Source organism: Helianthus annuus, chromosome 5, assembly GCF_002127325.2.
Source record: "Helianthus annuus cultivar XRQ/B chromosome 5, HanXRQr2.0-SUNRISE, whole genome shotgun sequence".
Taxonomy (NCBI): domain Eukaryota; kingdom Viridiplantae; phylum Streptophyta; class Magnoliopsida; order Asterales; family Asteraceae; genus Helianthus; species Helianthus annuus.
Window position 1 is genome coordinate 100,640,664 of NC_035437.2, and position 25,968 is coordinate 100,666,631.

General features: G+C 36.5%; 1 protein-coding gene across 3 annotated transcripts; it reads right to left on the bottom strand.

The window, feature by feature from the left end:
• Window positions 1-4,767: 4,767 nt before the first annotated feature.
• On the bottom strand, window positions 4,768-20,799 carry LOC110941075 (acetyl-CoA carboxylase 1). 3 transcript variants are annotated; one of them, XM_022182687.2, is made up of 34 exons: window positions 20,638-20,799; window positions 20,456-20,554; window positions 20,233-20,298; window positions 20,057-20,100; window positions 16,546-16,927; window positions 15,164-15,370; window positions 14,327-14,488; window positions 14,123-14,215; window positions 13,943-14,038; window positions 13,689-13,862; window positions 13,491-13,584; window positions 13,119-13,306; window positions 12,995-13,045; window positions 12,873-12,912; window positions 12,671-12,795; window positions 12,348-12,464; window positions 12,204-12,278; window positions 12,076-12,132; window positions 11,893-11,997; window positions 11,365-11,451; window positions 11,096-11,287; window positions 10,834-11,022; window positions 10,277-10,387; window positions 10,117-10,203; window positions 9,848-10,024; window positions 9,553-9,630; window positions 9,205-9,327; window positions 8,540-9,081; window positions 8,227-8,464; window positions 7,790-8,148; window positions 7,502-7,715; window positions 7,247-7,423; window positions 5,021-7,141; window positions 4,768-4,952 (listed from the first exon to the last, which is right to left on the bottom strand). In XM_022182687.2, the coding sequence occupies exons 1-34, from the start codon at window positions 20,734-20,736 to the stop codon at window positions 4,890-4,892; spliced, it is 7,032 nt and encodes a 2,343-aa protein (XP_022038379.1). In that variant the 5' UTR covers window positions 20,737-20,799; the 3' UTR covers window positions 4,768-4,889. The 3 variants fall into 3 exon arrangements, with proteins under 3 accessions (XP_022038379.1, XP_022038381.1, XP_022038380.1); XM_022182689.2 differs by lacking the exons at window positions 20,057-20,100; window positions 20,233-20,298; window positions 20,456-20,554; window positions 20,638-20,799 and adding an exon at window positions 17,274-17,465; XM_022182688.2 differs by lacking the exons at window positions 20,057-20,100; window positions 20,233-20,298; window positions 20,456-20,554; window positions 20,638-20,799 and adding an exon at window positions 17,266-17,465.
• Window positions 20,800-25,968: the final 5,169 nt, after the last annotated feature.

Sequence of the window (25,968 nt, forward strand, 5' to 3'; positions counted from 1 at the left end):
TCTGCCATTTTTTAATTGGATGTTTGCAATAGTGATGAAAACATAGAATATATAATAAAAAAAAATTATTGATATGAATTATTGAAATCAATTATTGAACTGAATTATTTGATTTCAATAATTGAAACACACTGTGCAAAAATAAAAATAATTACTCATAAAGATTGCGAAATCAAAAGCTACAATTGATAAAAATCTTTAAGGTTTGCGAAATCTCGAATTAAACTTGCGAAATTATATATCAAACTTCATTGTGTGCGAAATGACTATATTTAACATGCGAAATTATGCAACAGATCCATTCCTTTACTAGTTGGATTATTTTAATACATCACATGCGATATATAAAAAGACACATGCGATATAGTAACACAACAATTAATTCCAATAAACACTTATCTTCTACCCTGATTACAAATCTAATAATAAAAAAAAAAAACTTCAAATGAAAAAAAAAAACCCAAAACTCAAATAAATGACGAATAAAGCATTTTCTGAAATGGCCGTTCTGTGTGGAATAAATCAAAAACCCTACAATCGAATTGAAAACGAAGAATACTTAAATGGAACGGTTAGGAAACGAACTCCATAATTGACGGGATTCAATGATTAGCAGTCGTAAATGTTAGAATAGAATGTCTGATATACCCTAATTTATTAAAATTGAATCAGGACACGTGTATGGCTGCTGTTGTAGCGTACATAATGTACGATAGTGAGATTTGTACCATACTCTTTACCTATATATATATATATATATATATATATATATATATATAGGGGGCCGCTAAAATGAAAACCACCCCCAGTTGTAAGAACCGCGAGAACCATTCTCAACCAATTAGAATATGACAACCAAAAGGGTATTTTAGTCATTTAGCTCAAATGTCAAATCCCTCTCTCTTTCTCTATTTAATGCACCTGACAAATGTCTCTCTCTCTCTTTATAATATATCACAAATTTCACTCTCTTTATGTTAACACACGTTTCTCTTTCCAGAAACTTCAAAAAGGAAAACCCCATTTTCATCTCTTCATCTTCATAAAGGAAAACCTCATTTTCATCTCTGTGCAAACAAAATGTCTCACCTCAATTTCCAGAAACTTCAAAATCCTTCTTCTCTCATCTTCATAAAACCACACAAAATCATCTTCAAAAAGAGCCGGTGCCGGAGCTAGGGACGGCCTTGAGTTTCATCGTCGAAGTGACGGACCCCTAGGCGGTGGTGGTTGGTAGTGGTTGCGTTGGAGAGGACATGAACATCGGTCTCCAGCGACTCCCTTTCCTTCCGCCGCCCCCTTTTGCGACCGGTGTTTGGCTGGTGGAGGGCCGGCGGCAGCGCCGCCGTGAGCGGCGGAGGTCCCGGTCTTATCCCGACGAGTTTATGCTCTGGTCGACTTTGGAGGATATGGGTTTAGTTGGTTCAAGACTGGTGGTGGCGGTTCGACGGCTGGGTGGTGGACCGGCGGCAGCGCCGCCGTGAGCGGCGGAGGTCCCGGTCTCCTCCCGACGAGTTCCTTTGGCCGGTTTTGCTGATTTCTCTGGTATTTTTTTTTTTTTGATCTCTGTATTGATACGTTGGGGATTTTGATTTGGTATGTGGGTCTGATGAACTTTGTGGGTTTGATGGTTTGATTTTTTGGTTGGGTTTGTTTGATTTTTTGCATGTGTTCTTGTTTTTATATGGTGTTTTTGGTCAGTGGACTTTGGTGATTTTTGATCAGTGGACTTTTGTGGGTTTGCCTGTGTTCTTGTCTATCCTGGTGCCTTTTGAATGTTTTGAATATGGTTGAATCCGGTGTTTTTTTGAATATGGTTGAATCTGGTGATTTTTGGATAGTGTTGAATCTGGTGCTTTTTGAATCTATTGAATCTTTGAATATGTTTGAAAATGGGGCGGTGATGATGAAAAAAATTTAAAAATAAACCGTATATTTTGATGACGATGGCGCGGCAAGGACGGTGGAGGGTAGGTTTTTGAACCTGCAACCCCACTTTTGCAGCCTCTGATTATCGGAAAATCTGAGCCAAAACATCGTTTTTTTCGAGAAATCCCCTCGTTCTTTTGATTTCTGTTTGTTTGGGATTTTATTTTTTTTTTGAGGCGTCGATGATGATAGCAATCTATCTGAGACACCCCCCGAGTTTGCGATTTCTGGGTGAGTTCGTTTTTGCGTAAAAAAAATCTGTAAAAAAAATAACCCGTAAACTTTTTTACATAAAACGTAAAAACGTGAAGCGTAAAAAGTTTTACGTAAAACGTTTTACGTAAATCGTAAAAAGTCTTACGTAAAACGCAAAACGTAAAACGCAAAACGTAAAACGTTTTACGTTTTACGTAAAACGTAAAGCGTTAACGTTTTACGTTTTACATAAAACGTAAAAAGTAAAATTTTTTTCGTAAGACGTAAAAAGTTTTACGTAAACCGTAAACCGTAAAAAGTTTTACGTAAAACGTAAAACGTAAAAAGTTTTTCGTAAAACGTAATTTTTTTTCATAAAACGTAAAACATAAAGTTTTTTTTAGTAAAACGTAGAAAGGTTTACGTAAAACGTAAAAAAGTTTTACGTAAACGTAAAACGTAAAAAGTTTTACGTTTTACGTAAAACGTAAAAAGTTTTACGTAAAACGTAATTTTTTTTTCGTAAAACGTAAAAAGTTTTTCGTAAAACGTAAAAAGTTTTAGATAAAACGTAAAACATAAAGTTTTTTTAGTAAAACGTAAAAAGTTTTACGTAAATGTCATTTAAAAACCGGCGCGTAAAACGTAAAAACGTAAAAAACGTTAACGTAGAAAACCGGCGTGTAAAACGTAAAAAAACGTTAACGTAAAAAACCGGCGCGTAAAACGTAAAAAAACGTTAACGTAAAAAGCCGGCACGTAAAACGTAAATAACGTTAACGTAAAAAAACGGCGCGTTGAAAAAAACGACGCGTTGAAAAAACGAAGCCAAAAACCGGCGCGCAAAAAAATTCGGGACGCCAAAAACCGGCGCGTTGAAAAAACCGGCGCGTAAAAAACGTCACGGTAAAACGGGACGCCAAAAACCGGCGCGCAAAAAAATTCGGTTTGTTAAAAAAATGTTAATTTAAAAAGAGATTTTAATAAAAATATTCTTTTAATAAAAAATTATCACAAAATCTGAATTAAAAAAATGATTTTAATAAAATTTTATTAGACAAATCTGAATTTTGAAATTTTTGTTTAACATAAAATTCTGATTTTTTAATATAAAGTAATTAATGAATAAAACAAAAAGACAATTAAATATAATATATATATAAAGACAAAATAGTGTAATTTTACTATACTACCCTTTTGGATTATAATATTAAAGACATAATAAGACAAAATCTATTTAATATTAGTTTTAGTTACTTTAAATCTCATCCATCCATCTCCTTGATCTAAAGGCTAGAAAGTGGTTCTCTCAGTTCTTACAACTGGAGGTGGTTCTCATTTTAACGGTCCCCTATATATATATATATATATATATATATATATATATATAATGAAAGTGTAAACTACAATATCCATTAACGTACAATACGTACGATATAGTGGAATCACATGTTATAAAATAGCATGGATGAAATCGCATGTGATAATTTTGATGAAATCGGATGTTGGTTTTTATTAACAATTTCGCATGTGATAATTTTGATGAATTCGCATGTTAAAAAAACAACATGCGAAATTGTTACAAAAAACCAACATGCGAATTCAATGTGGGATGAAGATCTGACGGCTGAGATGATCACATACGTAATGTAGGATAAGGGCTCTTGTACGTAATGTGTATATTTAGGATTCGGTTCGATTAAGAACCACCATGAGTTTTGAGAACCATGAGAACTCCTACTTCTCGCGTGAGTTAGGCCACCATTTTTTGCACAAACGTAGATGAAAATGCTATAAACAAATCTGTAAGAACAAAAAACAAAACAAAGTTTTCGGGTCAATAGTTACGCCCGATATAAGTTTTATTTACGCCTAATATAAATTTTGTTTATGACGATGTAATTTTTTTTACATCTAATGTAAATTTTTGATAATTATCCTATGAGCAAATAATTATAAAAATGCCACCGCGTTTTTTGGCTTTTTCATGCATTTCGTACGTTTTCTACGATAAGGCACTTTGTACGTAAAGTTAACTCAGTTACTATAATCATGAGTGTAGTAGAAGAACAAAGATTTAAGTTATTATATTAAAGACGATGAATAACTAGGTGGCTCTTGGTAACTCAGTTGAGACACTAGATTATAATCCTGTCTCTTCCTTCGATGAGACCTATGTCGATGCATACTAAGTATGTGTTTTCTCTTAAAAACGACATATCATTTGCATAATCTGGAATCGAATTGCATTTGGAAAACATGTGCTGGGACATCATCAAAAGGATACTGCTACGGAAAGAGAAGAGAAAGATGAAGAAGAAAATGAAAGAGAAGGTGAAACATGAGAAAGACAAAATAAAGAGAAGAGAACAACAACAGTTGCAGATACACAAGAAGAAACAAGCCAAAGCTAAAAAAACACAAATCGAAAAACGGAAAAGAAGAAACAAAGAAAATGACAAGAAACACGAATCAGATACGAGAAAGAAAAGCAAATGTTTCGGCATGGGTCAAAACTACCATGAACCATAAAACGTGACAAACTGAACAAGAGCAGACGGGTATGACAGATTTGTATTGCATTTTGTTAATGTTTTAAGAGAGATTGATCGTTTATATCTATATTATGTAAGTGACTCGATGAAAGTTCGGAAAATGGTGTATTGATTTAAATTAGTTAGGATAGTAAGAAATGGGAGTACAAATTATGAAAAGTATGTAAACTCTCGATATAATTCACACTCATCGGTCATAATGTACACTTCTCAATTCGCCCCAAGAACCCCCCGGAGTTGTTCAATCAATTTACTTTTGGTCGCCGGATCCACCTGCAATCGAATAAAGCAAAACATTAGACTTATTGCATATGTTTGCAAATGGTAAAAACACGGATTACCTCTTGCAGAAGTGCAGCGAGGCCCTGCGGCAAAGCTTCCAGCTCCGACGCTGAACCACCAATCTTTAATAACTGATTCGTAACCTTGTGTGTACGTAACTCACTCAACTTGTGGGTGTAATTCTTTGGGTCATCTTTCCATGTGAAAAAAGCATCATCATCAAGCCATGACTCTTGTTCGCCTTTGGTCTCCAAAAACCATTTTTTAATCATATCATAAGCCGACTTGTAGGACAGCATGTCACCCGCAGCCTCATGCATGCTACTTATTAAAGAAGCCTCTGCCAGCCTGCGCCGGAGCCTTTTGTAGAAGAAAAACCGAGAAACTGTCCAGTCAACCACCTTTTTTACCACCCCTTTTTCAGCCATTCGGAACGATGTGTCATGAAGCTCAGCGAACTTTGTGGCGATCTGAGTGTAAATTGGCAAAAGCTGTTTCTGACGGGCTTTTATCTGGTTGGCGATTGTTTGATCATATTTGGATTCTTTAAGTTTTTCTTTAAGATTATGGATTTGTGGATCGAGTCGGGTCATACAGTCTAACAACTCTTTATTTCGGAATTTGATTTCAATCATTCCTTCGGGTTCAAGAACGTTTCCTTTGGCGGTGGTTTCTGCATACATTTCTATATGGTCTGAATTAATCCGACTATCCACAACCACCCAAGCACCACCACGAAGTTCACCGGTTTTTGGGATGTAAACGAAAACAGGCTGTTTATACGTTCTAAGATTCTCAACAATTGTCGATCCCGCTTGTAAAATACCTTCAAAAAGGTCACGTTGACCGGCCGAAAACCCCCGCCAGTTGGCCATAATGAAAAGAGGGAGCTCTTCTCGGTTAAAATCCATTATAGCTTGAGCCGTTTTACTAGCAGAGTCCGGGAACCACACCTGTCCAGCTTGTGGGACTACCCGTTCATGTGAATCAAGCTGCCCAGGATCCGCAGGTATAATCTGCATCACCGTTTGCGTCTCGACAGCAATAACTCCAACTGGGATCCCACCGAGTTTGGCCCGGCCTGTAACCACCGTCCTCGCCCAACCCTCTAACGTCTCCACAAAACTGTCTCGATCAAAAATCCCACCAACCCATTTTCCGTCCAACATCCCACAAACAGCCGCCCGGGGGTCACATGAGTTCTCAGGCAGGTACCCCACGGGCCGGTCCACAGGGTCCACAGGTGCTAAAACAGGAAGCGGGCCACCTACGTAAGGCGGAACAAAACTCAACCAATTCAAGATGGCCGAAACACCTTCAAGATCGTCAGAAACCGTTAAATGAACAACACCGTTTGTCCCCATAATTTTTGGCCCACCGAGTTGCATTTGTGAGCTGTAAACCTCTCGGCCCAAAAGCTTGTTTAGGGCTGAAAACCCAGTTAAAATAATCGGCTGGTCAAGGCGTTGTATGCACCGCATACCTAAACGAGCTAAATAAGCACCAATCCCTACTGTTCTTCCCGTCACGTATGTCAATGTAAAAGTTTCTTTATACGCTCTGGAATACGCACCAGCAATCGCCCCGCTACCGCTTAAATTCTCAACCCCTAATCCATCTTCTTTTCCCACAATTGTATCAATTATCCATCTCGTTTCACCACTTTCGAGACTCATTTCATGTGCGATTACCGACGATTTAAGACGAGTATAATCTTCGGGGGTTAGGTACAAATACTGGAACCCCGAATCGGGGTTTGATTCATCAGACCACCCAATTCTAAAGCAAGATCTGACCTCCTCAGCCGCCCCGATACGGGCACCGGAGTTTGCCGCCAGGTAGATTAGGGGCAGTTTCTTGGTGCAAGCCAGATCAGTGACAGCCTCAAAAAACGCGTCCTCAACTGGGCCAAATGACCCATTTCTAAAGGTGACATCATTTGCCACTACCAAAATTGTCCGTCCATGAGGAAACTCGGGTGTGCAGAGGTCCATGGTCCAAGCCACCATGCCCACATTATTTTGGCCTGGCTCACGGTTTACTGGTACAAGTGGTGTACCCCATGAGCCTCCAGGGTCAGCAAACATGAGTTCAGTCGCCTTTACAAGTTTACCTTCAGGCCTGCTGCTATTATTAGGGAGTTTCGATGACCATATATTCTCAAGGGCTGCTTCAAACGCCTGCAAATACAAGCACGATCGATAATAATAATAGTAAATACTTGTGTACTGAAAAATACAAGTGTCCATCCATCAATACGCGAAAGGGAAAGATGGTAATTTTACCAGGGCAAAGTCATAGCAGTAAGTAGTGTTACTTTTCCTAGCCAAAAGACGTTTTTGATCAAGTAATTTCAAAGGCTGAGAAGGTGTGTTGACAGGTACACCATGTAACGGGCCTGATGTTGAGATAGCATGATAAACCACCTTTTGTTTAACAGGATCTTCAACTTCCCTATACACCTAAAACAACAAAAAATGCCAACAATTAACTTAACTTTAGGTAAAAGAGTCGTGAAATGTCGTTTTCAATATACTTACGTGTACAATGCAGGTATGACCAGTCACATTGTTGACCACAACCCTCCATGCACCATTGACTTGACCAGAAGAGGCCATGCAAAGCTTAATCTCCCACTCAAAAACACCTAATCGGTGCATTTTTACACCAACCATAGAATGAATTTCACGAGCCAACTTCACTAAAAGTGCCTCTACCACACCCTCTTCGACCCCGGAATCTACATCCACTCTCCTGTACACAACTTCTAACTGTTATACAACAACACATCTATTTGTTTACAGTTATAGGGGGGATTTGATGCTTACATTGAGAATGGAACAAGATCGTTGATTTGTTGTTCCTTCAACACATAGAGGTACATATGAGCATGATCAGACTTAACAGTAGCATTATGAACGTGAAGTTCCAATTCTTCCATAGCAGTCACTAAAGATCTCAAGATACTCCTTGATGTGTAAGATAGAGTCAACTGAGACCGTGGACCCCCCGCAACTTCTGAATCTTGGTAACCGGAGGGTGAAAACAATTCTTTTGTCGGTTGTCTTACAAGTGTTCTAAGAAACATTCTTTGAAAAGGAAGTGGTTTTGCATCGACTGTATACATGTGCCATTGTCTGTCACGGGACGGAGTGTATTTTATGTTCTCATACCCCTTAAGTTTATCCTGAAAACAGAAGAAGATATTTACAATGCATAGATATATAAGATATATAACAAATCGAAGAGTGTTTTGAGTACAAACCAGTTCAAGATAAATGGATAATGGAGGTTCCAGGTGGCGCATCAATGGCTCTTCGATATAATAATGATTAGTTTCTGACCAATGGAAGGAGTGTCTCATTGGGCCCCTACCTTCATCTCTTTGTATTATACAACTTATAACTTGATATCCTGCGTTTTTCAGACTGGAACTTACGTCTTTATCTTTAAGTATTTTTGCCAAGCGGTTGACTCTCTCTTGAGCCTGATCCTCATCCCCACTGCAGGCAGTTGACCAGATAATAAGTCAACATAACATATGAGAGATTGAATGGTATCTTTTTCATGTGACATACCTGTCTTGAAGCAGACTCATTTGGTTGTTGATGCCGGCCAAGGCGATGTGCATCATATTTCCATTTTGAGTTGTAGCATGAGTGGTTTCTTTAAGTGCTGCATTGATGACATCGGGCAAAAATTGGAGAGATTTAATGATAACCATAGCTCCCCATTTCTTGTCAATCGTTTCATTATCAAAATCCCCAATATGCCCTTCAATGAATTGCCATGAAGCAATAAGCCCGGACCTGTGCCATTGCATTCTAACACTCCCCTTGACAAGATACGGCTGATATAATCTTCTAACATAAGTCTCAACAACACGCCTTTGAAGGGTGTGATCACTATGGTCAAACAGACCAACAAGAGCATCTTCCACTGCCAACGGAGCACTCACAATATCTTCCATTCTTTCATTCATTGCACTTTTTCTTTTGGGGGTATCGATATTTTCACCTTCTTCCGTAAACATTTCTAGTTCAGAAAGACTTCTAGCAATACTTGAACGAAGTTCGCTTAGTTTTGTTTGTTCCAACAATTGACTTGCCTTCAATGCCAACTATTCATGATAATCAAGACCCAGAAATTAGTTTAAACCAAAAACAATAGAAAATAATGAGCATTTTTTATAGACATCCTTCTAAAAGTTACTAATTTGAATAAGTCAAATGACGATGTAAACCTCAGAATAATTGGTGTGGTTGAGTGTAGAAAACCGTATGAGTTTCTCTCTATAAGCTGCCGGATTAGGGTAAACCAAATGCTCCATCAATCTTAGTATCAGCTTGTTTTTACGCTTAACACCCTGTATGAAAATTAATAATTGGTTGTTTAAATAAAAATTAATAAGTGAAAACACGAACAAACAATAAACTAGAGGTAAAATGAAAAGGAATAGCGTAAAGAAGCATGTCAAACACATGGATGGTTTCCCAATATGTAAGTTTTAATATCTAACACCTTTCAAATCATTTTGTTTAAAAACTTAATAAGACACGCCCATTTTGCCACCTAAGAAAAACATATATACCTGATGAGAAATCACAATGTCCACAACCCTTAAGAGATCTTTCTTGTATTGGAGTCGAAGACGTTCAATAACATCAGCCTGAAAACAAAACTATTCCATTTCAATAAACATACCTTAAACGAAAAGTTTGTATTTTTGTAATGCAATAAAGATTTAAAAAACAACATATATTCTTCAAAAGTTCAATATTTTTAGAATATCCTTGGATGTTCTAATTACATGATATCATAATTACCCATTCCAAACACTAAATAAACGAGGAAAACACTACGTGCAAATATGATTAAAAAGGCACCTGAATATTGTCACTAAATAATTCTTCGATGGATAAATATTCTTCAAAAAGTGCTTGAACAATCCCACGTGCATGACTTTCTCTACCACCTTCATAGGACTTAACAAGACTCATTAACGGTTCAATGAGTCTTTCTTGGGCAACTTTCTCTTTCTCTGAGCAAGATCCAAGGTGGCTCTATACAAAAACATTGCAAAAGTATAGTATAAGTAAATTATAAATTTTAATATGAAAAAAAAGTCGAATAAAGTATTTGATCATAAACTAACTTCTAGAATGGTGCGTAACACTTTGGCAGGGAATTCGATTGCTTGCTGGGTGGAAACTCCTTCATACTCCTTAAACTTCGATTCCAACTGTTATACAACAATTGCAAATTAGCAAAAATTACAACAATAAATTTAAAAGCAAAACAAGACGTTAATTTGCCTTGTTTCGTAGATCTTTCGGGAGTCGATTTGCTAGAACCGCAAAGCATTCTTGCCATTGAAGGAAAGGAAGCTGAGGACTATCTAGACAAAGAAGCAGGTTTTGTACAACCTAAAATTAAAGATTAAACATGTTAAAAATATCAAAAAGAATAACGAAAGTATACTATCTGAAGAATTGAGTTAATAATGGCAAATGAAATGGTTTGGTGGGTCAAAACTTTTACATTGGTCAAAGCGGGTCAGGTTACCCTTTAACACTTTGTCCAAAAAAAACTGAAATTAGTTTATATATAATTAGCATATCAAATACAATTCAAAAATTTATATTATTTGAAACTTTTAATATTTTAATAATAATACACTTTGGCTCGTATGACTGTTACGTTTTAAAAAAAAATAAAGTTTGGGGTGATTGACTAATTAGAGATGAAACATAACCCGAGTCAACCCATTAATAAATAAATGGGTTATAGTTTTGACCTCTAGATAAGCTTGTGATAAGTTGATTAACACGAATCATATGGGATCCTTAAACAAATAAATAAAAAAGATTACGTCATCAATATTGTGATCATATCCTGCAAGAATCATTCTGGCAGCAGTTAGAGTTGCAGCACATTTCTGATGAACTTTGTCTGAAATGGCGGTTGGCTGGCCCAGAGCAGGAAAGCTTCCATGAAAGGGCTCTGCTTTTCGTACAGCTGAAGGGTCGTCAAGATCAAGCCTTGCTATAAGCTCACCAGCCTACAAATAAAAGCGTTCATAGTTGTACACAAACAAAAAAATAAGTAATGTGTTCATATTTTTTGAATCTAACCTGCATCGCTTGACCTTCAGACATTTTGAATTGTATAACTCCAGCAGCCGGTGAAAGAAGTGGCATACACATCTTCATAACTTCCACCTCAACGTAAGGTGAGTCAGCATCAACATGGCTACCATCTGGAACTAAATATCTTAGAAGCTTGCATGGTGTTTCAGCCACCAATTTGGAAGGATCGTGATCATTCTAGAAACAATTGATCCAAATTTAGCATCGAATATGTTATTGCCCATATAAAAAAATAATTAAAAAATGTTAGGCACCTGAAGCAAGCAAGTTCTTCCATCAATCAGAAGACGTGTACCGGCTGCTTCTTCCTCTGCGTATATAATATGGCTATTTCCGTCCAACTACAAAATCAAATTATTCACCAACCAATGTGTAACACACAATTCAAACATGGACCATAGTTGTTAATAACGAATAGCGACAAGGGACCTATATGCTACATAGCGAATTGCGACAAATAGCGACCGCTATTTTATATATAGCGATACACCAAAAAAGAATTTTGAAAATTTTTATATGTATATTTTATCAAAATACCTTGGTATATATGCTATTTTACATATATATTTCACAAAAAACCTATAAATACAGTTATTTTATAGCTATATCTAATTGCTATTTACATAAAAAAAACTGTCGCTATTCACGCTATTGGTCGCTATGACCCAAATAGCGACACTTGGTCGCTTCGCTACATAGCCGCTATAGTGGTCGCTATAGCCGCTATTATTGACAACTATGACATGGACCAATAGTAACTTATAATAAACCAAAATGTGTACCTGCATCAATAAACCCCCATCACGTAGAGTATGTATTTCTGCTTCAATGTCAGATTGATTCATTCTCAATCTATAACTTCCGGGTCCTCTTTTCACCATATCAATCTAACAAAAATAAAACACCTAAATCATAAGAAAAAGAAAAGGAATCCAACAACATTAGTAAGTTATATTGTTACTTACCGTGTATCTACTACCCTCTATATTCAAAATAACTTGAGAGTTGACCAACGATATATGCTGCAAGTATAAAACAATAATCAGATAAGTGCTTTATGAGGTCAACACAAGTCAATGGCGAGTCAAAGTACCTTTGGAGGGATTTGACCCTTTTCAAGATAACCAACATAATCCGATACCATGGCGGCACATCTAGCAGCAGCTTTCTAAGGTCAACAAAAGTCAACAGTGAGACAGTGTACATGGATATAGAAACACAATAACAAAGTACTTACATAAAGCGCTCCGCCAACTACCGAGAGATACCATGGGGGCCTTTCTGCTCTAACCCGCATTGCAATTCGGCTATCTAACCACCCCGTATGTATTTTGTTTTCTCTATAATCCGGAGCCTACAAATAAAAAAGTGTGTGAAATAATTCACTTAGTAAGTGTAGATATAAGAAAAAAAGGATCAAGGGTATAGCTGGAATTATGCTAACTGATGTCTGCTTACTTGTGTATATCTTAAATTGTGCTTTTTTTTGAACAAGAATTTTAATTTATTAAAGTAAATGAATAAAAAGATATAGTAATTTGGAAATCCTAAAATGCTCACATGTAACAGATCGATTGTATAATCAACATTAGTACGGATTTCGCCACGAATTTGGATTTCCTTCAGCCCAAGAACCATATTTGCAATAGCCAATTGTCTTGACTCTCCAAATGCAAAAACATGACCTGATAAGGCCATACACATTTTAGTGAAGAATATTGTAAGCAAACAACTGAAACGAAACAAGATTTGGTTTTCTTACCAAATTGAGAATCTGAGAATTCATGAATGCCTCCTCCAGACTGCAATTTTTAATTAAATATATTATTTGCAATCAAGAAATTAAATTAAAATATGAAAACAGTATTCAGGAACAAGCCTTACCTTGACAGAAAAGTATGCCCAAACATTTGGCTTGCTTTTAAAACTTAGCTCCTAAAAAGTGCAATTCAAATGAGTATATGATATAATTCAAAATATATAGGGGTAATAAAGTGTTTTGACAGACCTGTACTTTCCCACTGGTAGGCTTAAAACCATCATCTGGATCCTCACTTGTTACACGAACAGCAATACAATGACCCTTCGGTCTAACTGACTCTGCTTGGTCAAAGTCAAAAGGGGTTGCAAGGGCCGATGTTTTTCTCCAAGCATCATAACCTCCACTATTGTCCATCCCATAAAAGCGTCTAATTTCTAAACCAAAAATCATATAGAATAGTTTAAAAATGCATACACAAAACAGTTTTTCAAGTATATTTGACTTTTCAAACCATCATTTTCTTGCATTCATGCAAATTATAGTGTGTGTTTTTAGCATTTCCATGACGGTTAGTTTGTAGGGAAAAGGTCCCATTTGTTTTCAGTTATGAGTTATTACCTGGAATTTGCCAAAGTGGAATTCCCATTCCAACCGCAACTTGTGCTGCAGGTAGATTAACTTCTGCTATCCACTCAGTCACGGGATGCTCCACCTGAAAAAGATATTTTTGCCAATATTATTTTGTGGGCCCCACACATCAAGTAGATACGATCCACCATCACACATCATTAAGAAATTGATTTGGAATGCACCTACCTGTAAACGAGGATTAAGCTCCAAAAAGTAATAATCCCCAGTTTCCATACTGTACAAATACTCTACAGTGGCAGCTCCAACATAATTAACCGATTTTGCTAATCTTCTTGCTGCTTGCTCAAGCTTCTTTATTGTCTCAGGTGGAGCTACAGTTATTGGCCCCTCCTCGATAATCTTCAAAATGCCATTAAACAAATACATAACTAGATTAAAAACAACATCAAAATATTAATCAAAATGAACATGTGTATTACCTTTTGATGTCGCCTTTGAACACTGCAATCACGACTATGTAAAGCTGCTACATTGCCATACTGATCACATAGTAGCTGGACTTCTAGATGCCGGCTCTGTTTTTACGATCATTTTAATTACATCATAATAGATTTAGAGTTGAAACTCAAGGGCAGATTTGTAAATAACTGGTTTCTCACCTGGGAAGCAACTTTCATTATGAAAATAGGAGAACCGGGTACTTCACCTTGAACTTGCTTGAAAAGGGCCTTCACTTCTTCGTCATTATGAACCTAAAGTTTTTTAAAAAAAAAATACCAGTATTGACTTTTGAAGTCATAAAGAACTGTGTTGACTTTAAAAGGTCAATTCCGGAATAACTTATAAATTTTAAAGGAACGGACCTTTCTTATGCCTTTGCCACCTCCACCCCATGATGCCTTAATCATAGCTGGGTAACCAATAACTTGACAACTAGCAACTGCTTCTTCAGTTGTATACACACAAGCTTTTCTATATACATCGTCTGGGATTGTGCGCAAACAGCTTTCCACAGGAATTTTCACCTAAAGCACCAAATTATTTATAATAAAAGGTATAAAAACGAGATTTTTAATATACTAAGGGGTATGAAATATAAATTAAAAAGGATAAAAAGCATAAAGATGATTTCCAAAGAGGAGGTATAAAGACATAAGTTTTGAAAAATGTGAGAAGAATAAAGATGTGCTTTTTAAATAATATTTATAAAGATGCAATATTTTAAGAGAATAAGAGGTAAAAAGATGCAATGTTTTAAAAGAATAAGAGGTAAAAAGATGTGGTTTTATTAATATATATGGAGTTTCACTAAATCACATAAGTCCTATAGTTTATTTTTGCATTATAAAATCCCTTGACTTTTAAAACTTAACAACAAAGCACTTGAATTTTGTTAACAAGACACTTCAACTTTTCAAAAATGATGAAAAGGACCTTTATTATTTGATTAAGCCTTAAGCACAAGCACAAGTTAAGTTTATATAAAGGACCTTTTTTTTTTCTTTATGGTTTATAAGTTCAAGGATTTAATTATTCAAAAATAACATCAACAGTTCAACAATCATGGAGGCAGGAAGATGCCATTATTAAAGAATGAAACTTAGAAAAGACATGACTTATAAGAGAATAAGATGCCATTTTTGAACAATACGAGGGGTGTAGAGAAGGTAAAAAAGGAAGTATGAAATGACAATACTTACATGAGAACCACTCCATGGAAGTGTTGGTACAGAAGCCGCTTGTGCAATCAAAGAAGAACCGATTTTATCTCCTAAGGCGGACATAGATAAAGCAGGAGGGCCAAGAAATATAATTCCTTTAGCCTCCAATGCATCTGGTAGTTCAGGGATTTCAGATGCATGACCCCAACCAGGCCAAACAGCATCAACATGTGTAATCTCAGCCGTCTGAAATTATTAAACACAAACTCATCATTATAATCATTATTTCTGACTTTGTCCTACACTACTTTATGCAGCTAATGATATTTTTCCTCAAATATTAACATACTCATCATTTCCATCTTAAAGTTGAAGATAGATGGGTTGACATTTAAAGGTCAAAGTAAAGAAAGAGGAAGAGAAACAAAGGACTCGTATTTTCCATTTCTAAAAAATATTTATTTTCTATATACATCTCTACTACTATATTGATTTCCAATTAAAAGGTTGATATATGAAACATAAAGTAGTTCTCTTTTGGCATTCATAGACAGCAATAACTAACAAAGCATCATATTTACTTTAACGTCGCTGCAAATCATCATTCTTGCATGAATTGGAACAAATCACAACCTTTGCAAGAATGTATATTTTTGGTAAAATAAATATAACTACTTCTAACTTTCTGAACCATCATATTGGACATATTGTTGCTAACAAATCATCATTCTTGCATTAAAAAATCACTACCTTAGCAAGAACTAGGGGTGTAAACGAGCCGAGCCGGACCCGAGCTCAACTGGGCTCGAGCTCGGTTCGTCATGTTTTTATGAAGCTGGAGCTCGAGCTCGGTTCGAGCATACTTATTTGAGCTCGAGCTCGGCTCGTAAGTAAAGCGCAAAGCTCGAGCTCGGCTCAGGCTAGTTTGAGAACAACCTCAAAAGAGCTAAAAGCTCGGCTCTAGCATGCTTCAATATCGCTTGAACGAGCCAAAACTCGGCTCGAGCTCGAGCTCGACTCGCCAATGTTATCATCATTATTAATATATTATGTAAAAAATAAATAAATTTTTGTTTGGGCTCGTTTAGGCTCGAGATTTGTGTTCAAAGCTCGAGCTCGGGCTCGGGCTCGTTAAAGCTCGGGCTCGGGCTCGTTAAAGCTCGGGCTCGTTAAAGCTCGGCTCGTTCGAGCTTTTAACCGAGCTGATAACGAGTAGCTCTCGAGCCTCTGGGCTTGTTTACACCCCTAGCAAGAACAGAGGATTTTTCATTATGGGTGCCACATACCAAATACCAATGTTTTTTATTTTACATTTACTTTCCTAAAATTAGTCCATAATCACTTGTTCTTGCAAACTATAGTGTTTTAAGGTCAATCATCTGCTACCTAAATAAATAACAAGTGCAGGATCAATAAATTACCTCTACAATGAGTTGCACATTAGCATAATTATTATTATTTGTACCGCCGGGGACTTCAACAAACTGATCAGCAATCCTAATATGCTCAGCATTTATCCTCATATCTTCTGGAGTAGCCATGGCTACCAATAAAATAGCTTTTTCTGAACCAAATGTTTCATAACTCCATGTTCTCACACTTCTTATAAACTTTACAGCCGCCATTCCATTATTTGCAACTAAAATATTGTGAATGGGCCTATTTCCACCAAGTGCATAACAAAACTCATCGATGGCGGATCTACTTGCAGAAGACCTCAACGAAATCCCCCCGTTAATGTTACCGGTGCCGTAATTGAAACTCCCGTTTAAAGGCATCCTCTGAGCTTCTGACATGTTTCCACTGCCAAACAGAGCAATCAATCAAGATTTAGAACAGCATCACTTTGACTTTAAAAGTCAAACAACCCATACAGGCTTTCTTTGACTAGTGAAATTCAATTGATTCATGATAGTATGTATGAAATTAAAGTAAGTGTGATGTGGGATTTCTTTATTCATCACTGATCACAAAAATCAAAGTACAGGGGTGATATTTCATAAGCTCTAATCCGAAATTTAATATACAAAATCTCATTTAACATATGCGAATTCATGAAACAGGTGAAATTTACACATACAAGAACAAAGAAAATAGCTAACAGCAACAACAACAGAAGAGAAGTTAATTAAACGGCATACCCACTTACAAAGATTGGAACTTGAGAAGCAGTTAGGAAGCCCAAATCCAATTGACAGAAGAAAAGAAAAGAACAGAATTGAAGGGAAATGAAGAAGAAGAAGAGTTATGGAAATGGAGAAATGCGATAGTAGTTGTAGAGGGAGGTGGAATTAAGTGTGATATTGGTTGGGGGTTTGGTTTGTTTGGTTTGGTTGGTTGGTTTACGGTGAGGCGCCTTTAAGATGCATAACAGGAATGCCACTGTGTGTGTGTGTGTGGGGGGGGGGGGGGGGTCCATTCCATCCAACACTCGCCTCACGTGACATGGGTAACCAACCCGAACCCCAACCCCCACATCATTACACTTCACATCTATGTTTCTTTACGTGTGTGTGTCTCTCTCTATTTTTAATTCACAACAATTTCATTTTCAACTTTATGAGACAATCATATCATATATATATAGTTCATGTGTCATGCTTTTTCAAGAAACAAATAGTAGTACTTTATTCTGTTTATTCAAATCAAGATATATCTACTTGTTAAACAAGCTAGAATGTTTGTAAAGAAATGTACTTTCTTTTCTACTACAGTTAACTAGTTAACTGGTTTGCCTTTTTAGTCAACAGAAAGAGTCTCTTAAAATCACTTGAGAATTAACATGAGAGTTTGCTTAAGCATTACATTAGATAACCCAACTGTGTGTATATATAGGTAGTAGAATATACTCATCTTTCAAAGTCAAAGACTTGTTGCATACTAAGAAACCTTAACATCTAGAAAATAATGTAGATGACCTCTATGCAGTTATAGCGGTCCAAAATCATATAGCGGTCAAGGTTTGCTATATGATATATAGGTTATAGCGGTGGTGTAGCAGTAATTTAATATCATGCATAATTTATGTATTTATATATAGCAATATATATTTGAAAATATTAATAGTGATATAGAATTCATAGTAATATCATACAAAATATTAGTAGGAACCACCAACGAATTAGGAACCACCAGCGAATTAGGATTTAGGAAGTGGAAGTCCAGCGCTAGATTTAGGTTTAATTTTGTTGACTGATGAAGAACTAGCGTCCATCGAATGAAGACTTTAGGCCTCGATTTAGGTTTGGGCCTTTAGTTTTGGGTCTATTTCAAAAAAAAAAAAAGTTGATTAATATGGGCTTTTGGGCTGAAATAAAAAACTGCTAAAAGCAGTGCTACGACTGCTATACGGGTTTCAGAATAGCGGTCAAATAGCGCCCTTTAGCACCGCTAATAGTGGAACGGCTATAAGGGACCCTATTTGAACCGCTATGAGATGGTATGTCCGCTAAACGCTATAGCACCACTATATCACGCTATTGACTGCATAGGATGACCTAACACCTTTAAGGCAAACTTAGAGAAAAATCTCGTAATGATTTGTCACACCTTAGTGGATTAATGATCGATGTCATCAAAATATACAATAGCTAATCTGCATTTGATATGTAACTTTGAAACCAACAAAACCAAGTGCTAGTATGGCTTGAGACATGTGACGAATCTAAGGACGAGTGGCTTGTTGTAGGCTATATAAGGAGCGATGAAGGAGACGAGCACGACATGTATGAGTTTAGTCAACAATCCATGTGATTGCTCCATATAAACAGCATGAGAAGAAAAAAATACCACTCAATAGATGATGCATTTTGGATGTTTAATTGTCAAAGAGATCAACACTAACAGTCTCTAATGGATATATCAATAGCTTATTTACTAGACAGAATGCATCATGGTATGTCAAATGTTGAAGTTTGATGAAAGCCTCTAACCACAACATGGACCTTGTACCAAAACTTTGCAATCCGCGTCCCTCTTGATATGATACACCCACTTGTTACCCAAAGAAACATTTGATAACAATGGTACCAAATACAAAGTACCATTTCTCTTAAGATAATGTGTGGATGTGTCATATGTTGGTTGTTAGATCGTACCTCTAACAGGTAGGGGAAGCAAGACGGTAGAAGCTTATCGGGATAGTGTGGGGAGTAAATTGGTGATACAACTACTCCATGACTTAACCAAGTCAAACACTTGTTGCTGAATATATAGGGAACCTCCCAACAGCATGAAGAATGGGTCATACTTCCTTATGACTCACTCAGCTTCGATTCACACTCCACACCATAGTGATGTACCACGTCTTAGGAGTGGTTACACATGTTGAATTCTCAACATATCGGTCTGCTGTGAGCTGGATAAATTAATCTATTGAAACCTCAAATTCTCAAGTCAACAACGTGCTTTCGGTAAAAAAGACACCTTAGTTTAAAGATAAGCTTTGCGTGGGTAATTTCAGCTTTAAGATCACCTAAAAGTGACTATATTTTGCATAGCTTATAATATATCTTTTATAAAGGAGGAGTCGATGTGGACTCATGCGTATGAAAGAGATATAATAGAGTCTATTGAGGACGGAATGTAATCTACATAGAATTGGAATGTAAATTTGATTTCTTATGTTGTTTGTTAAGAGAAGAAATTGTTGTGATTTTCACATATACAGGAGAGTGTTGATAAGTATATGAATGTGGAAACACCAATCTCCATGACTATTGACAAATAACTGACATAGGAAAGTGACAAACAGTGTAGTCTTTCATATGTTTGAAAAATTTTAACAAATAGTGATCATATGATTGTGTTTGTGTTAAATACATGTGTATAATTATGCTCATTCGTTTTCCAACCAGCCCAAATTCAATTTCAAATATAAAATGTAAGAGAAAAAGAAGAAAATTAAATAAATAACAATAAGGCTAGCTGTACCTTTGCACTGGAGCCTCTTCTTCTCTAAAACACAAGGGTGTTTCCTGCAAAGCAACAAAATTGTTCCTCGTTAAATTGTAAGCAACAATTATGCGCGCAGCGTGTATATACATCATATCGACAGGATGACTAGGTAATAAAAGTATAAAAATGAAATAATAAAAAAGAAGAAGAACCTTGGCATAATGTGAGACCATGTGTTGAAGGGTGGCAATTCGTTCTCCAAACTTGTCCTTCTTCACCTTCATTTCCAAAACCAAAAGATAATAAATTAAGGCACAGACTATTCACACACCAAGGCTGCCTATTTGCACACTTAGGGTTTATATACGTTGCGTATATACGCAGCATAGGTAAAGGTAGGGCCATGTGAGATCGAATTGAATTGAGTGAGGGTACCTTTGCATGGGTTGCCGGAATCGGTGTGTTTTCAAGGAAACTACATGGAGTAACGGCCCGCTGCTGATGGTAATCGCACCTAACATTTCTTTTCATCGGCTGTAAAAATGTGAATTACATCCGGATTAACTCGCCGACATTGGAAAGAAAAGAATTATAATAAAGATCGATCTGTACTGTACCTCTGATCTTCTGGAATGATCCTCCGGTGCTGCTGATACGTCGGTTGTCATCTGCGGGGAGAAGTTGAACTTGAGATCAAACACTTTAAGATTATTCATCGGCGCATGTAACAACTATCACTGGGTGGCTTGGCTATGTAAGAATGAATGTGTCTGTGTGTGGGTGGGTGGGTGTAAGTGATGGAGGTGGTTATATATAGTGAGATGAGATGAGAGGGAGGAGCATGTAACAAAACCCTAGCTTATGTAGGAATTGATCGAAACACGGCCCATGAGTACAAATCAAAAATCATGTGCTCCAATTTTTATGCGAAGTGTTTTGACTAGTATACTCTTTAACTTAATGCCTTCCAGTACAAGGCAAGACGTGATCACAAAGATATCTTTTTTTATTCATTACAAAATAATTGGTCCATTATGTGGCCCATATAAGCACCACTTCTCCGTTATCAGGCCGGTATCATTACTGAAAAAACCATAGGAAGTTACCAATAGATACCGTCTGAGTCCATCTAAATAAGATTAGTTTTTTCTTTTTAATTAAAAGCCGTAGGTGATCCTTCGACTATTTATGACACTAAGGGGTTGTTCGTTACGGTTCTTAATGGTTTAGATCTCTTACTAATTCAACACTTAATGGTTCAGAATGTTTGTTTCACGGGCAAATGTTTGAATGGTTTAGACATTTGTCTTTGAATGGTTAATCATTATATTGAGTCTAAATAGTTAAGACCTGTTATCTGAATTGATCAGAAATTTGCCTTTGAATGGTTAAGTATTATATTGGCTCTTAATGGTCCAGACCTTTTTGCTGGTTCAGCACTTAATGGTTCAGACCTCTTATTAGTTCAGCACTTACCTATTCAGAAGCTGTCAAATAGCCCTTAAGTGTCTGTCGGTTATCCGTCAGTGATAAGAGACCAATAATTTGTCTCTAATAGTCGTTTCTAGGTTTGGTTCCTCGTTAATTGTTCGGTATTGGTTTCCAACTGCTAGTACATCAAAAACCAGGCACTTCCAAAAAATATAGTCATTCATAAACAATTGACTTTTTTTTAAAATGATTCCTAATTTGTGTTGTTTCTAACGGAAGTCGGTCAGAAAATCCGTCAGTAATGTTTTCTATAAATACAAATCTCACTCGTTACTAAACAACTGTTAAATTTCTATAAGTAGCCAACGTTGTACTCATCAGAAATCTCAAACCTATAAATGGCAAACTCTCGGTATTTCAAAACATAGAAGATCGTTGTTACAGACGTGGAATGTACATAATTTGTCGAGGACACATCCTTGAGTTAATATTGAAGATCATTGCTAGTGAGTTAGTTGGAATTGGTTGTCTCATAATTTAAATGCCATTTCATGTGTGCTTAGTCTCATAATGGCCTCCGAATGTGAAGTCGGTCCTTATATGACACTTTGAGCCATGGGAGTTCGTGGGCACATCAGGTAATGATGGGAAAGCCTTGCCCAGATGCATGCACTTAGCCATCAGAGTTCTTGGTCACATTATCTGATGTCAGGAAAGCATCGTTGGGATGGTCGCACCTAACAATTGGAGTTTGTGGGCACGCATTTAGAAATTAAGGAACACACGCATATATATATATATATATATATATATATATATATATATATATATATATGCCATCACTTATACATATTTTCATACACAATCATCCCCATTTTTGGTTACTTTTGAGGTATTAGCGTTAGGAGACACTGCCTAAATCTTTTTTTTTATAATTGCTGGTTTTTGGACTTCCTGAACAAAAAGAAGTGAAAAACGACAAGGAATGGAAGAAATCCAACAACCTGCAGGCCAAGCATGACCACAAGCACGCCCATGCTCCCCCGCCAACCTTTCAGTTTCAGTAAACAACAAAACCAGACAGTTAAGGAACAGGCACGCTCATGCACATCTCCAGGCACAGTCGTGCTCCACATTACCAGCCACAAAAGACAAATACATAAAGAAACAAAGAGTACAAAAGCTAGAGATTCTATCTCGACACAGTCGTGCATAGTACAAGCATGCCCGTGGATCTGCCAAGATTCCCGACAGAGTACTTGAACTCTAAAGATTTCGTTGGGAAAAGTACAATTCACAACCGTGCATATACTTGTAGACTCTTATGCATACCCAATAGCATCTTTCATTTCAAATTTAAGTGTGCCCTTCGATGAGGCCTCTAACGTTGTCTAGACCATTCCTTATGGGTAGAATTCCAATGTTCTACCCCGAATCCATGTTAATAAAATGGTACCAGTAGTTTAGTTTATCTATTATCTACTTTCAAGGGTCGAGGAACACCTTACACGCGTTTTCTCTCAGGTTTGAGCATTCCACGAGTCTATACTCTCCACAAGCCATGTGTTATCATATTTAAATGATTATAACCATATAGTATCCTCTTCTTTTTGGATTTGTTGACCTTTGTTTAATTTAATATTTTATTTTTAGTTATTTAGTGTATATATCTTTTTACTAATTCTTGATTTGTTTATCCTATATGATAGGAACATCTAACCTATAACTAACAAACTTAACTTTTCTATTAGGAGTGTGTATGACTTATGGTACCTATTAGATTCAGTAATGAACTTCTAGTATTGAAACAAATCTTACAGTAAATTTATTGTATTGAACTAGATCTTACAGCAAGTTTCTAGTATTGAACTAGATCCTACAAGAGGCTTCTGGCACTGAACCAGATCCACGTGACAAGTTTCCGCTACAACACCAAATCGGGTGAAAGGCTTTTGATATGTCACCAAATCCTTTGAGAGACTTCTAGTATTGAAACAGATTTTTTAGGGGAAAAGGTTAAATATTAAAAAAAAAAAAAAAAAAAACAAGAGACAAGATAGAATCACTTGGTTCTGACGCTTCTTTTACGTATCTTCTGATAATTTTCGCACTTTGGGTTTTTTAAGATATTATCTTTGTTATAGTGGCATGTCCCTCTTTTGGAGGCAATGCTACCCTCGGCCATATTGGTCTGAGTCAGTAGGGATACAATCCTGCAAAACCGTAATACTGAAAGATAATTAAGTAAGTAATTAATGCAAAATGTGGCATGTCCCTCTTTTGGAGGCAACGCTACCCTCGGCCATATTGGTCTGAGTCAGCAAGGATACAGTACCGCAAGGCCGGTTTAAAGTTTTAGTAATAGTTTATTTATAGGGATTCAAGTTGTACTTACTACCCCCGATTTAATGCTATCTACCTCAAGGGAAGTCCTAATAAGCTTGAATCAATTTCTCGCATGATCTATACACAGAACGAGGCAAGAACTTTACCCAAACCACCCTTCTAACCCCCTTCCAGGCAGTTAATATACTTTATATAGATTGTAAAGACACAAATTAGTGAATCAACAAAACATGAAGAGACGATAGAATAAGTTCACATTCAATATAAAAAACTAGTTATTAAAGTCATTAATACATACTCAATTGAAAAGTTAACCAAAGTTGGAAATCAAAAGTAATACATAAAAGATTTGTCTTCACCAAGTGATGTAAGAGATTAGCCAAGCATGGCCTTTTTTTTTTTTACAAAAATTTTTACAATCAATCTTGGATCCCGAGACTACTATACACACTCTAAAGATGGATGATGAATGAATGTGGCAGATGATGGTGGTATTATAGCGGTGGAGTGGTAGCAGGTGTGAGAGAAGTGGTTTGTCAAGGGATGGATTGGGTGGTGGCATGTCGTGATGGTGGTGGCGGCGGTAGTAGGTGTTGATGGTGGTGGGTTGGTGGTGTAGAGTTGATGGTGTCAAGTGTGATTTTTTGAAATTGTTTGTTTCGTATAAAATTTTGAATCATTTTTTGATCTTTCGTTTTGGAACACTCAGGGATTTTAAATTTTGGCACAACTACCGGTAATTGGTAAGTGATGGAGTGGGTGGTGGCATGTGGTTGTAACTAGTGGTAGTTTGGTGGAGCTGTGGAGAGAGAGAGAGGAAGAGAGAGAGTGTGTGTGAGAGAGGTGGGTGGTGGCAAGTGAGGAGTGGGTGGTGGCATGCCGTGGTGGTGGTGGCGACAGTAGTAGGTATTGATGGTGGTGGGTTGGTGGTGTAGAGAAAGAGAGAGAGTGGGGAAGAGTTGAGACACGGTACATGTGGTTGTATATATATTGTTATATGTTTGTTTATATATATTATTTTTATGCTTTATGTTCTTTTAATCAATGGACTTTTAAGTTAACAAATAGAAAAGGTAAACCAATATTATTTATTTAACATGTGTGTGTTTTTTATAACATTAACTTTTTGCTTTTATTTTTTTTAATGTAAAATAGGTTTTGGACTAAAATGGCAAGTTAAAAAGTATCTAACGAAAATGACAAAAATATCCCTGGTTAAAACTGAGATTTTTAGACGGGGTTAGGCAATGTGATTAAAATGGCAAAAAAAAATGGAAAACTTAAGGACCTATAGAAGAAAATACTATTTGTACTAAAGTGGTAATTTAAGACAAACCTTAGGGACTAAAATGACAATTTACTCTTTTTTTTAATATTTTAAAATGTATCTCACTCATGCATTATATTATTATTATTGATAATAACATATTTGTTTGTTCTTCCAAAACATTTGGTGATATTTACAAAATAACCGCACCGTAAACTTTCAATGGCAATCTTTGGCTTCGTGGTTATATCTTAAAGAAAAAAAAATATTTTAAAATCTAAGAATTACGAAGAATAGCATTATTTGAAATCCAAAACCCACAAAAGATTATATTTTGGCATTCTCCTATATATTAATTTTAGTACATTAAGGGATAAACAAATAGTATTGGGTATCGGTATTGGTATTCGCTTTTACTAAATCGGGTCTATTTTCGGTACCGGTATTCACCGATTTTTACCCTCAAATACCGGTGCTGTACCAGTACCGACCGGTACCGAGCCGTACCGTACCGTACCAGGTATATTCGGTATCGGTACACACTTTTGGAGATTTCGGTTTCGGTATTTTCGATAACGGTATTTTCGGTACCAGTTGGTACCAAGCTCATCAAATCCTGTAGCAACGTAGCAATGCCAGTATTTGCACCGTTTAGATTACTTTTCATACACACAGTAAGTAAACTGTATTTCGTTTGATTGACATTTTATATACACAACAACTTATTTTGCTTTCTTTTTTGTCTTTTTTCTGTAATGAATGAATTGTAGCATGTAAAATTAACTTGGATATTTAGATTATTGATGAGTAAATCGTATCAAATCCTGTAATCAAACCGGTATCGTATCGGTACCAAATTTACTATTACCAAATCATTTTCGTTACCAATTTCGTACCCACCTTT